Source organism: Malaclemys terrapin, chromosome 5 (genome assembly GCF_027887155.1).
Source record: "Malaclemys terrapin pileata isolate rMalTer1 chromosome 5, rMalTer1.hap1, whole genome shotgun sequence".
In the NCBI taxonomy this organism is placed as follows: domain Eukaryota; kingdom Metazoa; phylum Chordata; order Testudines; family Emydidae; genus Malaclemys; species Malaclemys terrapin.
Window position 1 is genome coordinate 49,673,271 of NC_071509.1, and position 15,914 is coordinate 49,689,184.

Sequence of the window (15,914 nt, forward strand, 5' to 3'; positions counted from 1 at the left end):
AACTTATCAATCATGCCAGATGCTACAAAGTCATAGCTGGCTAACACTGCGGTATGCTCCAAGCAATTCTGAAATAATTAATAAGATCCTTGGGAATGACATTCCCAAATCCCCCAGGCTTTTTCCTACATGATCTGCCAAAGTCAATATACTCACTTCAGGGCTAATTCTGTGAAGTGCTGAACATCCTTAACTCCCATTGTCTTCAATTAAATTAAGGGCACTCAATATCTTGAATAATCAAAGTGCATAGACTACACAAAATACGTTAGGGAGGGGGTGGAAGTTAACTACACTAAATCTAAGGTCTGATACCAATGGAAATCAATGATATGGAAATCATTACCACCTTCCCTCTGAGACTGGTTCCCAAGCACAGCCAAAGTGGTAGCCAGTCAATAGCTCATTTACAACTGAAATAATTCCAACCTGAATTTATAAATTTCCAAATTTTCTTTCATACCTGTTCAACTTACTCCTCAAAATGATTTTGCATCCTCCCAGTAAACAAATCACTGGTGGCGATAAATCAAAACAGTGGATGTGATATACCTTGACTTTAGCAAAGCTTTTGATACGGTCTTCCACAGTATTCTTGTCAGCAAGTTAAAGAAGTATGGGTTGGATGAATGAACTATAAGGTGGATAGAAAGCCGGCTAGATCATCAAGCTCAACGGGTAGTGATCAATGGCTCCATGTCTAGTTGGCAGCTGGTATCAAGCGGAGTGCCCCAAGGGTTGGTCCTGGGGCCGGTTTTGTTCAATATCTTCATTAATGATCTGGAGGATGGCGTGGATTGCACCCTCAGCAAGTTTGCAGATGACACTAAACTGGAAAGAGTGGTAGATACGCTGGAGGGTAGGGATAGGATACAGAGAGGCCTAGACAAATTAGAGGATTGGGCCAAAAGAAATCTGATGAAGTTCAACAAGGACAAGTGCAGAGTCCTGCATTTAGGACGGAAGAATCCCATGCACTGCTACAGACTAGGGACCGAGTGGCTAGGCAGCAGTTCTGCAGAAAAGGACCTAGAGGTTACAGTGGACGAGAAGCTGGATATGAGTCAACAGTGTGCCCTTGTTGCCAAGAAGGCAAATGGCATTTTGGGCTGTATAAGTAGGAGCATTGCCAGCAGATCGAGGGACGTGATCATTCCCCTCTATTTGGCATTGGTGAGACCTCATCTGGAGTACTGTGTCCAGTTTTGAGCCCCACACTACAAGGAGGATGTGGAAAAATTGGAAAGAGTCCAGCGGAGGGCAACAAAAATGATTAGCAGCCTAGAGCACATGATTTATGAGGAGATGCTGAGGGAACTGGGATTATTTAGTCTGCAGAAGAGAAGAATGAGGGGGGATTTGATAGCTGCTTTCAACTATCTGAAAGGAGGTTCCAAAGAGGATGGATCTAGACTGTTCTCAGTGGTAGCAGATGACAGAACGAGGAGTAATGGTCTCAAGTTGCAGTGGAGGAGGTTTAGGTTCGATATTAGGAAAAACTTTTTCACTAGGAGGGTGGTGAAGCACTGGAATGGATTATCTAGGGAGGTGGTGGAATCTCCTTCCTTAGAGGTTTTTAAGGTCAGGCTTGACAAAACCTTGGCTGGGATGATTTAGTTGGGGATTAGTCCTGCTTTGAGCAGGGGGTTGTACTGGATGAACTCCTGAGGTCCCTTCCAACCCTGATAATAAATAATAAATAATAATAAATTAATGGAGATATCCCATCTCCTAGAACTGGAAGGGACCTTGAAAGGTCATCAAGTCCAGCCCCCTGCCTTCACTAGCAGGACCAAGTACTGTTTTTGCCCCAGATCCTTAAGTGGCCCCCTCAAGGATTGAACTCACAACCCTGGGTTTAGCAGGCCAATGCTCAAACCACTGAGCTATCCCTCCCCCCCAGGCCATTCTATGATTCTCTGAAAACTTCCTATGAACAATCCACTCCTAGAGGGCACGCTCTCCACACTCTTCTCCCTTTCTTTTCCTCTCTCTAAAACTCCTCTTCAAACCATAGTACCCAATTGAACTCTTCTGTATGCATGCCTCACTTGGCCTATTTTAACATCTGTCCAGAGTCAATCTAAATATTGTATTATCCTTATGTTTGGCCACCTGTTAAGGTACATACTTGCCACATAAATAGGAAGAAAGCAAAGAAAGAAGAAGTGGGACCGCTGAAGTCTATTGCCGGAGAGGAGATTAAAGACAATCTAGGCATGGCGCAATATCTCAATGAATATTTTGCATCGGTGTTTAATGAGGCCAATGAAGGTATTGGGGATACTAGCACCACTACAGAGGGGCATTCGGGATGGGGGATTACCGTATTCGAGGTAGAAACAAAACTTGATTGCCTTAATGGGGCTAAGTCGGGAGGACCGGACGATCTTCATCCGAGAATATTGAAGGAATTGGCGCGGGAAATAGCAGGCCCGTTAGCGATAATATTTAACGAATCTGTAAACTCGGGGGTGGTCCCGTTAGACTGGAGAATAGCTAATGTGGTTCCTATTTTCAAGAAAGGGAAAAAAAATGATCCGGGTAACTACAGGCCTGTTAGTCTAACATCTGTAGTGTGCAAGGTGTTAGAGAAAATTCTGAAAGAGAAACTAGTTGAGGACCTGGAGGTTAGTGGCAATTGCGATAAATTACAACATGGTTTTACGAAGGGCAGATCGTGCCAAACGAATCTGATCTCCTTCTTTGAGAAAGTAACGGATTTATTAGATAAGGGAAATGCGGTGGACCTAATATACCTGGATTTCAGTAAAGCGTTTGATACTGTACCCCATGAGGAATTATTGGTTAAACTGAAAAACATGGGGATCGATATGAAAATCCAGAGGTGGATAAGGAATTGGTTAATGGGGAGAATGCAGCGGGTCGTATTAAAGGGTGAACTGTCGGGTTGGAGGGAGGTTACTAGTGGAGTGCCTCAAGGTTCGGTTTTGGGACCCATTTTATTTAATCTATTTATAACTGACCTCGGGACCGATTGCAGGAGTGGGCTGATAAAGTTTGCGGATGATACGAAGATGGGAGGCGTTGTAAATTCGGAGGAGGATAGGGATATCCTGCAGGGAGACTTGAATGAGCTTGTGAATTGGAGTATCAGAAATAGGATGAAATTTAATAGTAAAAAGTGTAAGGTAATGCATTTGGGGATGACTAATAACAATTTTAGTTACAAGATGGGGACGCATTGGTTAGAAGTAACGGAGGAGGAGAAGGACCTAGGGGTCCTCGTAGACCGCAGGATGACTATGAGTCGACAATGCGACGTGGCGGTGAAAAAAGCCAATGCTGTCTTGGGATGCATTAGGCGAGGTATATCTAGTAGGGATAAGGAGGTCCTGCTCCCGTTGTACAAGGCGCTGGTGAGACCTCACTTGGAGTACTGTGTGCAGTTCTGGTCTCCCATGTTTAAAAAAGATGAACTCAAACTGGAACGGGTGCAGAGAAGGGCCACTAGGATGATCAGAGGAATGGAAAACCTGTCGTATGAAAAGAGACTAGAGGAGCTTGGGTTGTTTAGTCTGACAAAGCGAAGGCTGAGGGGGGATATGATTGCTATCTTTAAATATATTAGAGGGATTAATACAAGGGAGGGAGAAGAATTATTCCAGCTTAGTACTAATGTGGATACGAGAACGAATGGATATAAACTGGCCGTGGGGAAGTTCAGGCTTGAAATTAGACGAAGGTTTTTGACCGTCAGAGGGGTGAAATATTGGAACGGCCTTCCGAGGGAAACGGTGGGGGCGACGGACCTGTCTGGTTTTAAGATTAAGTTAGATAAATTTATGGAGGGAATGGTTTAATGGTAAAACATAGTAGTCAAGGAAAACCAAACAATGGTAGGTAAATCGTATAATGGCTGACAGGGGTCAGGCTGGTGACTCTTGCCTATATGCTCGGGGTCTGACTGATCGCCATTTTTGGGGTCGGGAAGGAATTTTCCTCCAGGGCAGATTGGCCGAGCCTCTGGAGGTTTTTCGCCTTCCTCCGCAGCATGGGGCAGGGATCTCTAGCAGGAGGGTCTCTGCCGATTGAAGTCACCTAAAACAGGATTGGGGACTTCAACAGCAGAGTCCAGGGAAGGGGTAGGGACGGTTTTATGGCCTGCAGCATGCAGGGGGTCAGACTAGATGATCATAATGGTCCCTTCTGACCTTAAAGTCTATGAGATATACTAGACTGTATTTTGTCTAGGGAGACCTATGTTGATTCATGAGTCATACTCTTTACTTTGTTTCCTTTGTGCACATTTTAGTGTTCTTTAACTTTATTTAAACAAATTGCAACAATGAACACCCACACAGCAGAACAAAACAAAGAAAATATGCTGAGGAAAAAAATTAGGGTCGAATGTCAAAGATGTTAAAAAGTGCATGGCATCTTAGTCATGATTCAAGATAACAGATTTGTTTCTGGTTTGGCCTAACCAAGACCATTTCAACAACTTAACTGCTAGACTTGCAACCATTTGTCATCAAATTAAGCTGAAATGAAAAGATTCTTTCCTTCTGTATACTGTACCACATCTTCATAAATTCAATTACGGTGAAAGCTCTGGAAATGTACCCTGAGACAACAATGGCAGGAAATACATACTCTACTTACTACAGTTTGTCTGGCTATTGTTTATGTCACAGAAAGAAGAGGTGCCACAAGAATCAGGGCAGAAAGCATCAATACATCTCTGGTCCCCTTCCTGACATGGTGTTTGACCTGAAGAAAAAACAATAAAAGCTTGTTACTATAATGATTTAGTAGAGGAATAAAAGTGACAGTGTAGTGGTCAGAAGATACAGTTACAGATTAACAGACACAGACTAAAAGTGTTCCCAAGTTCATTAGATGGTATAGTAACAATCTGCTGTTAGACCACCAGAGTACTTGTCATTTTTAAGGTATTTTCTGTAGTGAGCATAGAGCCCCCCAGTATTTCCACTACTACAGCTGGACACCAGTGTTTAAAACATTTTTAAGGTGGAAAAAAACACATTGGTGTTTAACACAATTTCTCCCTTTTCTTTTCTTATCCCCAGGTTTAAATTAATATGTGAGAAAGTTTATATCTCAGATTCTGGGCTGTGCATGAGGAGTGCTTTCAGCCTGTCACATGGCTATTTGGGGAAGAGTATAAGAGGAATAAGAAGCTGGGTCAAAGGGGAATGGTATGTCCTCTCGCCTCCCGGCTGGTTAAAGCAGGGAAAGCCTGTGGGAATTATACCTCTGTATTTTTCAACTGATTTGCTTTTTGTTTTGTAGACAATAAAACAAAGGGCCTTAAAAGACTAATGCCTAAAGCTTTGTTTTCCTTCCTTGGCTAGTGAAGCTGCCCACCAGCCTGTAGAGCAGTGGTTCTCAACTTGTGTCCTGGGGGTCGTTTGTGGCCCAATTAGCTCACAACTGTGGCCTATCTGACATTCTCAGGGCCATACAGGTAGTATATATATTTTATGGATGTGGCCCATATAACACATAGAAAGCGGCATATGCAGCCCACAATGGTAAATAGGTTGGGAACCACTGCTATAGAGGTATATACAACAGCCAAATGCAGCAAAGCTTACGCCTCACCAGAAAGCTTCCGTGTTTGAAACTTTGGCCCATCCACATTTCCTCTCACAGAATACTATCCCTACTGCTCTACTATCTCTATTACTATCTATGTGCTGTATGACTCTGAGTCCTCCCCACCCAACTAAAATCTTTGCTAGGGTACAGCCAAGGCTGGCATTGAAAGTCATCTCCTTTATGTGGCTTTGGCTGTTTTGTAAAGTTATCTCAATTAACAGCTCTTGAACACAAAGACTCAAAAGTGTATAATGTTATCAGTCAGTCAAGTTTAAAATCATATTATTACAGTTGTCATTTGTACTGCAGTAGTGTCCATGGGCACCAGACACTGTGCAGGCACACAATAGAGACAAGACACTGTCACCAAAGAGCTCACAATCTAATTTATGTAGCTTAACACTGAGCTAGGTATATCAAGAGTATCTTTTCACTCTTTTGGTGACTTCACTTCATCTGAGGTATGGCAGAGGATGTATGTTTTACATCTTTACCACATTTGCTACAGTACAATATGGTATGCACATACAGGAACTAATAGATTTTTGGTCTTTTTATTTTACAAGAGCACTTGATCCTAAAATGAAACTCATAGGATAGGAAAAAATCTTTACAGACTTCCAAAATTGTCACAAATCTGGGCATTAAAACATATTTTTAAAGTCTTGCCACCACCACGTCTCAGCTACCTCCTATCAATCTCCCAAAGGGAGGTCCTTTCTCAAGTCCTTGGTATGCTACCATTTGTGGGTACAGTACAGATTCTTTCTAATCATAATACAATCCACATTGAATTCCTATAAACACAGTCTGTCATGTCTTTAGAAAGCATCAGACCCAGTTGTGATTACTTCCATATTGGATTTCTATTTTCACAGAATGAGACAGCATTAAGGTCATAATTACATTTCCTTAAGGTATGTAAGGAAGGTATGTTTTCTCATTCAGCAATATGGTAAGCCAATATTCATTTGAGGATTATATGGATGAAGTAGCAAGTTACTAACTGTTCTCCTTCTCATATCTATTCTGATGATATCACAAGTGTGCTACTACTGCTCAACTGTTTTTTGAAGCCAAACCAACATCCTAAATCATTTAAGAACTTCTCTGCCTCTCAGATGCATCCACACTCCTTTAATTTTGAAAAGATGAAAGAATGGTTACTTACCCTTCAGTAACTGTTGTTCTTCAAGATGCTGTAGTCGGTATGGATCCCACTCTAAGTGTACATGTACCTCATGTGCGCAAGCTCAGAATATTTTTAATAGTAATGTCTGTTAAGAAGCGGAGGTGGAGCACCCCTGGGAAAAAGCAAAAGTCAGCGCTTATGGGCAGGAAGTCATGTGATCCATACTGACTACATCTTGAAGAACCAAGAAGATCTGGTGTAATAATCGTTCTTTCTTTGAGTACATGTCACTGTGGATTCCACTGTAGGTGACTGGCAAGCAGTATCTTCTTCAGGTTGGTGAACATGAGGAGTATCAACATCATCAGTCAAATAGAGATTGGAGTACAGTCTCCCAAACTTATCATCTGCTCTAGCAGCCAAGTCCAGTGCATAATGTTTGACAAATGTGAGCAGTTTACTTCACGAGCAGCCCTGCAGAGTCTGGATACTGGCATGTTGCAGAGACATGCTGAGAATGCCGCTTGAGCTCTGATAAAATAAGCCCTAACTGTCAAAAGGGCATCAGCCAGTTGGCAGCACAGTGAGATACAATGTGTTATCCATTTTGAAAGTCTTTAGGATGAAGTGGCTTACCCTTTGGAGCAGCCAGCCGTAGTCACAAACTGACGTAAGGATTGTTTGAATGATTTGGTCCTGTCAGCATTGTATTGGAGTGCTCTGCATACGTCCAAGGTATGGAGCTTCTTCTCCCCTGGGATGGAATGTGGCTTTCGGAAAAACACAGGTATGTTGATGGAATTCTGAAACCATCTTGAGGAGGAATTTTGCATGAGGTTTCAGGACCATCTTATTGCTCTGAAATGAGGTGCATGTAGGTTCTGCCATGAGCCCCTGGAGCTCACTGGCTGAAGTGATGGCAACCAGGAAAACCGTTTTGAGAGGAAGATGGTGGATGGAACACTCCGAGAGGGACTTGAAGGGAGGCTCCATAAGTTTGTGAAGGACAGCACTGAACTCCCACATTGGAGCAGAGTCTCTAACCAGTGGGTAGGCATGCATAAGGCCATTAAGAAATTTGGATGCCATCAGATGGGAGAAGATCAAAAGTGACTATCAGTGGATGATATGCTGATATTGCAGCCAAATGAACCTTAACTCAACTGAATGAAAGTCCAGAGTGTTTTAATTCCAACAAGTAGTCCAGAATCTTTGGTATCAGATCCTGCACCAGGTGTAAGCCATGTTGGGCCATCCATATAGAGAATCTTTTCCATTTAGAGGAGTAAGTTTTCCTTGTGGATAGTGTCCTACTCCATGACAGTATTCCCTGAACATATGAGGAGTAGTCCCTTTCCATGATGCTCATCCAGTCAACATCCAGACCATCAGCTGCCAAACTTTGGGTGTAGATGGAATATTGAACCTTGATCTTGAGACAAGAGGTCTAGCCAATCCAGAAACCTAATTAGGGGTTGTGCAGACATCTGCATCAAATTCATCAGTCAGCACAGTCTCAGCCATAGAGAATGGGGTGAATCTTGCCTGGTCTCCTCTGGCTTTGGCAATCACCCTGGGGATTAGTGTGATCAGTGAGAAGGTGTAAAGAAAGCCCTGATTCTATCGCAGAAGGAAGGCATCCAGCAAAGATCGCTGGTTCATGACTCCTCTGGAATAGAAGTTTGGGTACTTGGTGGCAAACACCAGTTTCCCCACTGGTGGAATATTGAGTTGATGATGGATTCATCAGTGACTACTCATGGTTGGTAACAGATTGCTTGATGAGGAGGTCTGCCAGGTCACTGTTGTCTCCCAGAAGTTGCAGCTCTGTTGGATTTATGCTGCATGGGGAGCACCAGTTTGATAACATGATCACTAACTTGTGGGGGCTGGGGGAGCAGGGAGACAGGGAGCAGGCACCCCCTTGTTCGTTTAGATAGTATATTGTGGATGTATTGTCTGTCAGTATCTGCACTATTCAGTGTCACAGAACCAGGAGGAATGCCAGACATACCAGCCTGATGGTTCTGAGCTCTAAGATGTTTATCATAGTTTCATTTCTTCCAAGAACCAAACCCCTTGTATCTGCAGATTATCCTTGTGGACTTCCCAACCTTTACCAGATGGGTCCATGACTATTGGTCTGAATGGTGAAAGAGTCACAATGGCACCCCTTTCTGAATGGTGTCAGGAAGCAATCACCAGGTTAATGTCATAAGTGTGTGGAATGGAACCACAATAACTTGCTCATCTGATGCGTTGCAGGAAAGTACACTGAGCTGAGACAGAACTGTAGGGATCCCAGATGAAGGCTGGCAAAGTGTGTCATGTATGTACCTGTGGACATATACCTAATAATTCTGGGGTATAAATGCCCAAGGATCTGAATGTTGCCTCATCTTTTTGTACACTAAATAAATCTATGCCATCAAAAGGTAAGTCCTCAATTGTCACCTGGACCACCCTTGGTATTCCAGATGCCCAGCACATTGTGATTGTCACGGCCATAAAACAGACAGTTGTACAGGATTCATCCATTATCATTTGTAGCACTGTCTTGGTTATCATCTACCCCTCCTTGACTGTGTCTTTTACTTTTTCCCTCTATTTCTATGGGAGCCAAGACAGAAATGGGTCACCCTTTCCTACATCAAAAATCTGTTTTCATGAACAGTGCTTGACAATTCACTATGTGGAATTGGAGGGCTGCCTAGGAATAGACTTTCTGGACAAAAGTATCCAGCTTTTTGGTGTCCTTGTCTTGATGCCCTTGGTGGATCTGGTCTTCTCCTACACTACAGAGATGACGAGCAATCCCAGTATCAAATGGGCATAAAAATGCTAAAAGTCCTTAGGTGGGACCTAGTAGTGTTTTTCCACCTGCTTGGAGGTGGGGGGGAGTAAGACCAGGTATGCCACAGATACTTTGCTGGATCCAGAGAACCTTCAAAATACAAAGTACAGACTGAGGCAGTGTGATCTGTCTGGGTCAGTAGAGGGAGACAAAGTTATAGGACTAGCATGAGCTACTGAAAGCTTGCCAAAGGCACACTGGTGTGGGGGTACCAAAAGTTTAAACAAGATGTAGATAAGTATTTGAATGTGTGAAAGTTTAGCTGAACAGGCCCATGTCTACAAATCCTCTGATTCTCCCATTACCATTCTGAAATGGGGTATATGGAGACTATACTTTTATTTTAAAAGATCAGATGGTCAACTAGCACGGGAGCATGCCACGTCTTCCCGCAGGCTTGGTTAATTTCTGAACTGAACGCGCTCATTAACATTAAAAGTATAGGAATTTACTCTTTCAATTGTCTTAGAGAGACTTTCAGTGTGTCGCCTCCAGCCCCCACTAACATAATATTTGGCTTCACTGTAAACTGATTCTGCACCTGTGTGTACGACACAAGAATCCGCACAATTTGGGAGTTTCTTAAGCACATATTTGGTAGTATTACATGGGTTAGAGAGAAATTTCAATTGTAAGGGCCATTTTCTCACTATTTAAAAAAATTAGCGGGGGGGGGGAGTTTTCATGTTTGGGCTCTGCCTGGAATTGAGTTTTTGAAGAAAATTTGAGAAAATCCCTTCATCTAGTTTGGATCTGGTAAAACAGCCTATTCTCATGCTTTAGAATTCCAGTCATATTTCCTCAGACAGAGTTACAGCAGAAAAGACTGAAGATAGAAAGCTAAAGCTGGGCATAGTCCTAAGTGAGGACAAAAGTCATTGCAAGGATTGTTTTGGCAAAGCTATGACTCCTTGAAAACTGTTTACTGAGCATACAAGACAGATGCACACAGTTCCCCTATGCAAAGCTAGTTCAAAGACGGGACCAAAGAATCTACAAGTTCTCTTGGCTTTGATAGCAACGTTTGTAAGTTATGTAAAGTGACATTATAACAAAAGAATGTACAAGCTCGGATAGCAGAGGCAGCAGAATATGTGAAGCACACAGTCTGAGTAGGTCTCAGCTGCACCCTTAGGAAAAGCACAGGAAAGTCCTCTGGCTTTACAAAGTGCAGCTTATTTCTCTTTGTACAACAGCCAGTTCTGGAGTATGATGGAGCTGAGGCATGGCCCAACCTGTTCTGTATGCCCTGGGGCAGCAGGGAAGGAGTGGTCCCTGAACTCCCAAATGTATGGACAGGAATTCTGCCTGGCCCTTATGTGGACTGTGCAATGGGCAGAATAGCAATCTCCAGAGTATGCACCCTGATAAGAACCAGGCAGAACTTCAGTCCTAAGTGAATTTAGAGAGATGTTTTCCCAGTGGGAAATCTTTACAAGGTTGTCTAAATGAATGTCCCTGCTCTAAAGCAGATTGCTAAAAGTGTTTAACAGCATTTTGCTAAATATTTAGGGATAATGAACAGAAGAAGAAATTTTCTTATAATTTAAAGGCATTGCAGCTAAAGTGTTTAGATGGGAACACTAAGTTGTAAGCATATACTCAGAACATTGACTGTATAATAATGGCCCCTTCTCACTCTTGATCTGCTCCTTGTATCTTTGAGTCATATCTGGTCACTTTACTGACAGAAACAAAATTTTATTATTCTTAGTCCCACAGTGGCAAGAAAAACAATGAGTGAGAGAGAGAGAGCGCAAGAGAGACAGACATGCACCTGGATTCTATTGTACCTCATGCATCAATGTGTCAGCTAAATCATCTTGTACTAGCGATGAATAATTTAGGAGGCAGAAAGTAAGGTGGATGTGACAAGGCTACTTCGGAAAGGCATCTTTCAGAGGCTGCTAGAAACAGTACTATAGTTTCTAGCATATTCCACTCTCCTTTCTCAGCTCCCCTCCTTTCCCCTCTATTTTGCAACCTCTAACAGGAGAAGTAGAGGGACCTGGAAAGTACAGTATAAGGCTGGGGATGCAGAGAATGACAACAACAAAAATAGACACCAGAGAAGGGGAAATATGGAGGAGAGGAAATTGAACCTTGATTGGGGTTGCACAGATATAACTGAGGGCAACATTTGGCTCTGGGTTTTACATCTTCATATGACAGAAATGTAAAAACTATCCTGCTGTAGCTTTCACCAATGCAAGTTGTAAGATCTAACAATCTTGGTAGAGGAGAATGAATTGAAATTTCTCTGCTTTACTTCTTCATTTATTCTTTAGATGAGATGACTTAAAATAGCAATGGGAAGGGCCAGAGAACTTAATGGAGGAGGGAAAGGAACAGAAGAGTTGAAAAAGGCACCAGATGACCCCAGAGGAGAGTGGACTTATATGAAAGGATTTCCTTTTTTCCAAAGTGTGTCAGTTCTGTGTTCTGCCACTATTGCCAGTTGTGAGGATTTCATAGAATCATAGAATCATAGAACCATAGAATATCAGAGTTGGAAGGGACCTCAAGAGGTCATCTAGTCCAACCCCCTGCTCAAAGCAGGACCAATTCCCAGCTAAATCATCCCAGCCAGGGCTTTGTCAAGCCGGGCCTTAAAAACCTCCAAGGAAGGAGACTCCACCACCTCCCTAGGTAACGCATTCCAGTGTTTCACCACCCTCCTAGTGAAATAGTTTTTCCTGATATCCAACCTGGACCTCCCCCACTGCAACTTGAGACCATTGCTCCTTGTTCTGTCATCTGCCACCACTGAGAACAGCCGAGCTCCATCCTCTTTGGAACCCCCCTTCAGGTAGTTGAAGGCTGCTATCAAATCCCCCCTCATTCTTCTCTTCTGGAGACTAAACAATCCCAGTTCTCTCAGCCTCTCCTCATAAGTCATGTGCTCCAGACCCCTAATCATTTTTGTTGCCCTCCGCTGGACTCTTTCCAATTTTTCCACATCCTTCTTGTAGTGTGGGGACCAAAACTGGACACAGTATTCCAGATGAGGCCTCACCAATGTCGAATAAAGGGGAACGACACGTTCCTCGATCTGCTGGCAATGCCCCTACTTATACAGCCCAAAATGCCGTTAGCCTTCTTGGCAACAAGAGCACACTGTTGACTCATATCCAGCTTCTCGTCCACTGTGACCCCTAGGTCCTTTTCAGGAGAACTGCTACCTAGCCATTCGGTCCCTAGTCTGTAGCAGTGCATGGGATTCTTCCGTCCTAAGTGCAGGACTCTGCACTTGTCCTTGTTGAACCTCATCAGGTTTTTTTCTGCCCAATCCTCTAATTTGTCTAGGTCCCTCTGTATCCGATCCCTACCCTCTAGTGTATCTACCACGCCTCCTAGTTTAGTGTCATCTGCAAACTTGCTGAGAGTGCAGTCCACACCATCCTCCAGATCATTAATAAAGATATTAAACAAAACCGGCCCCAGGACCGACCCTTGGGGCACTCCACTTGAAACCGGCTGCCAACTAGACATGGAGCCATTGATCACTACCCGTTGAGCCCGACGATCTAGCCAGCTTTCTATCCACCTTACAGTCCATTCACAACATGCCTGTTTTTTTCCCTTAGTGAGCTTCCTACATTTAACCAGTAATTCAACAATGAGAACACAGTCTTTCTCTAATTCTCTGTTTTCAATCAGGAAAGTCTTTCCCCAGGATGTTCCTTGCCAACTGGCAATAACCACTAATGATATGTAAATGCCATTGTGCCATCCTAACCTCAGGGAAACTCTTAACAGTTGGGTTTATTGAAATACAGAGAATACTAGTATTTTTTAAAAAACTGATTAGTTATGAAACCAAATTCTAGAATGGCATTTCCATCTCTCTTTGCTTACCCTCAAGGTAGATTCTTCAGGAGTGGTTAAGAAAAAGTTCTGACTGTAATGTGGAGGGGCGGGGGGTGGGGGGGTACCTCTTGTGTGCCACTTAGGGGACAGACATCCTTATGTTCTTATTTCCCACAAGGAAGTTCCAGTACAGAGGGGTCATTGGGGATTGGTTGACTTACTGCAAAGAGAATGAAACACAGCATACCCTTATTTTCACTGCAATTATCTTCATCACTTCCATCTTTACAGTCATTATCCCCATCACACTGGAAAGCACTGGGAATGCACTGTCCATTTCTGCACTCCACCAGACCCTGACTGTAACATGCTGGGGAAACAAGAACACATTCCAATCATCCTACATGTCTACAGGTCTCTCATTTCTTTTAAACATATTTTTTGAAATAAATATTATTGGAGGGGCTGGCAGCAATGCTTAGAAAGGTAGCTGAACACTTACCATTATTATAAAGACCCTGTTTTCAGCTAACTTTTTCAAATTTTAACCATTTGGGCTGAAATTTTCCTTATCAGGTGTCTGGCTCAGGCTAAATTCGTCTGGAAATTTTCAGGCAAATGGTTTGGCTTTTTCTAAGAATGAGGCTAAGGAAAAATAAGTTTTTTTGCCCATGTTAAAAAATTGTTCAAAAATCTTCAGTGCCTGCATTCTTTGGAGCAGGGACTTGAATTTTGGCAGGGGGTGGGCTTTAGTTGTCTCTGAGCAAAAACATCCACATTTTGCCAAATTATAAGACTTTGTGGGGGGGGGGGGGAAACAGTTTACACATGATCAGTAGATTTTTGCAGATAAATTTTTGGAAGATTCTGTCTGCTCTGGGCTTTTCCTCAGCAGAACTTTCCATGTAATATCAGCTTTGGAATGATGACAGCTCTGCCTGGTCCAGTGTGGGTAGCTGAACGGAGAGCCTCTCTCTCCTGTGTGGTCAATGGGTATGGCTACACAGGGATAAAAAACCCACAGCTGGCCCAGGCCAGCTGACTTGGGCTCACAGGACTCAGAAATTTTTCAGCCCAGAGCCTATGTCCCTACTCCAAAATGCTTACAATTTAAGAAGGACAGTTGCAGTATTCCAATTGAAATGATAATGAACCAGAAGGAAACTACAATACATTTTGACAATCAGAAGGAAAGGTTAAGAACATAAGAACAGCCATACTGGATCAGATCAATGATCCACCTAATTCAGTATACTGTCTTCCAACAGTGGCCAATGCCAGGTGCTTCAGAAGGATTGAACAGAACATGTAATCATCAAATGATCCATCCCCATCACCCATTCCCAGTTTTTGGCAAACAGAGGCCTGGGACACTTCAGAACATGGTTTTGCATCCCTGCCAATCCCGACTAATAGTCATTGATGGAGATATCCTCCATGAACTTATCTAGCTCTTTTTTGAACTCAGTTATAGTCTTGGCCTTTATCACACCCTCTGGCAAAGAGTTGCACAGGTTGACTGTGTATTGTGTGAAGAAATACTTCCTTTTGTTTGTTTTAAACCTGCTGCCTATTAATTTCATGTGGTGACCCTTAGTTCTTGTGTTATAAGAAGGAGTAAATAACATTTCCTTATTTACTTTCTCCACACCAGTCATAATTTCATAGACCTCGATCATATCCCCCCCTTAGTTGTCTCTTTTCCAAGCTGAAAAGGCCCGGTCTTATTAATCTCTCCTCAGATGGAAACTATTCCATACCCCTAATCATTTTTGTTGCCCTTTCCTGTATCTTTTCCAATTCCAATACATCTTTTTTGACATGGAGTGACAACATTTGCATGCAGTATTCAAGATGTGGGGATACCATATAGAGGCAATATGATATTTTCTATCTTATTATATATCACTTTCCTAATGATTCTCAATATTGCTTTAGCTTTTTTGACTGCCACTACACACTAAGTGGAAGTTTTCAGATAACTACGCACAATCATAGAATCATAGAAAATTAGGGTTGGAAGAGACTTCAGGACGTCATCTAGTCCACTCCCCTGCTCAAAGCAGGACCAACACCAACTAAATCATCCCAGCCAGGGCTTTGTCAAGCTGGGCTTTAAAAACCTCTAAGGATGGAGATTTCACCACCTCCCTAGGTAACCCATTCCAGTGCTTCACCACCCTCCTAGTGAAATAGTTTTTCTTAATATCCAACCTAGACCTCCCCCACTGCAACTTCAGACCGTTGCTTCTTGTTCTGTCATCCGCCACCACTGAGAACAGCATAGGTCCATCCTCTTTGGAACCCCCTTCCAGGTAGTTGAAGGCTGCTATCAAATCCCCCCTCACTCTTCTCTTCTGCAGACTAAATAATCCCAGTTCCCTCAGACTCTCCTCATAAATCATGGGCCCCAGCCCCGTAATCATTTTTGTTTCCCTCTGCTGGATTCTCCCCAATTTGTCCACATCCTTTCTGTAGTGGAGGGCCCAAAACTGGATGCAGTACTCTAGATGTGGCCTCAGCAGTGCCAAA

At 43.0% G+C, this 15,914-nt stretch overlaps 1 protein-coding gene across 8 annotated transcripts in view; it reads right to left on the minus strand.

Annotated features, from left to right (window-relative positions):
- Positions 1–15,914, minus strand: part of CORIN (corin, serine peptidase) — a 306,982-nt gene that overhangs the window by 91,246 nt on the left and 199,822 nt on the right. For all 8 annotated transcript variants that reach the window (XM_054029070.1, XM_054029074.1, XM_054029073.1 and 5 more), the window contains 2 exons: positions 13,630–13,752; positions 4,627–4,734 (listed from right to left, as the gene is read on the minus strand). In XM_054029070.1, the coding sequence (XP_053885045.1) occupies positions 4,627–4,734; positions 13,630–13,752 (231 nt within the window). The remainder of the gene's footprint in view (positions 1–4,626; positions 4,735–13,629; positions 13,753–15,914) is intronic.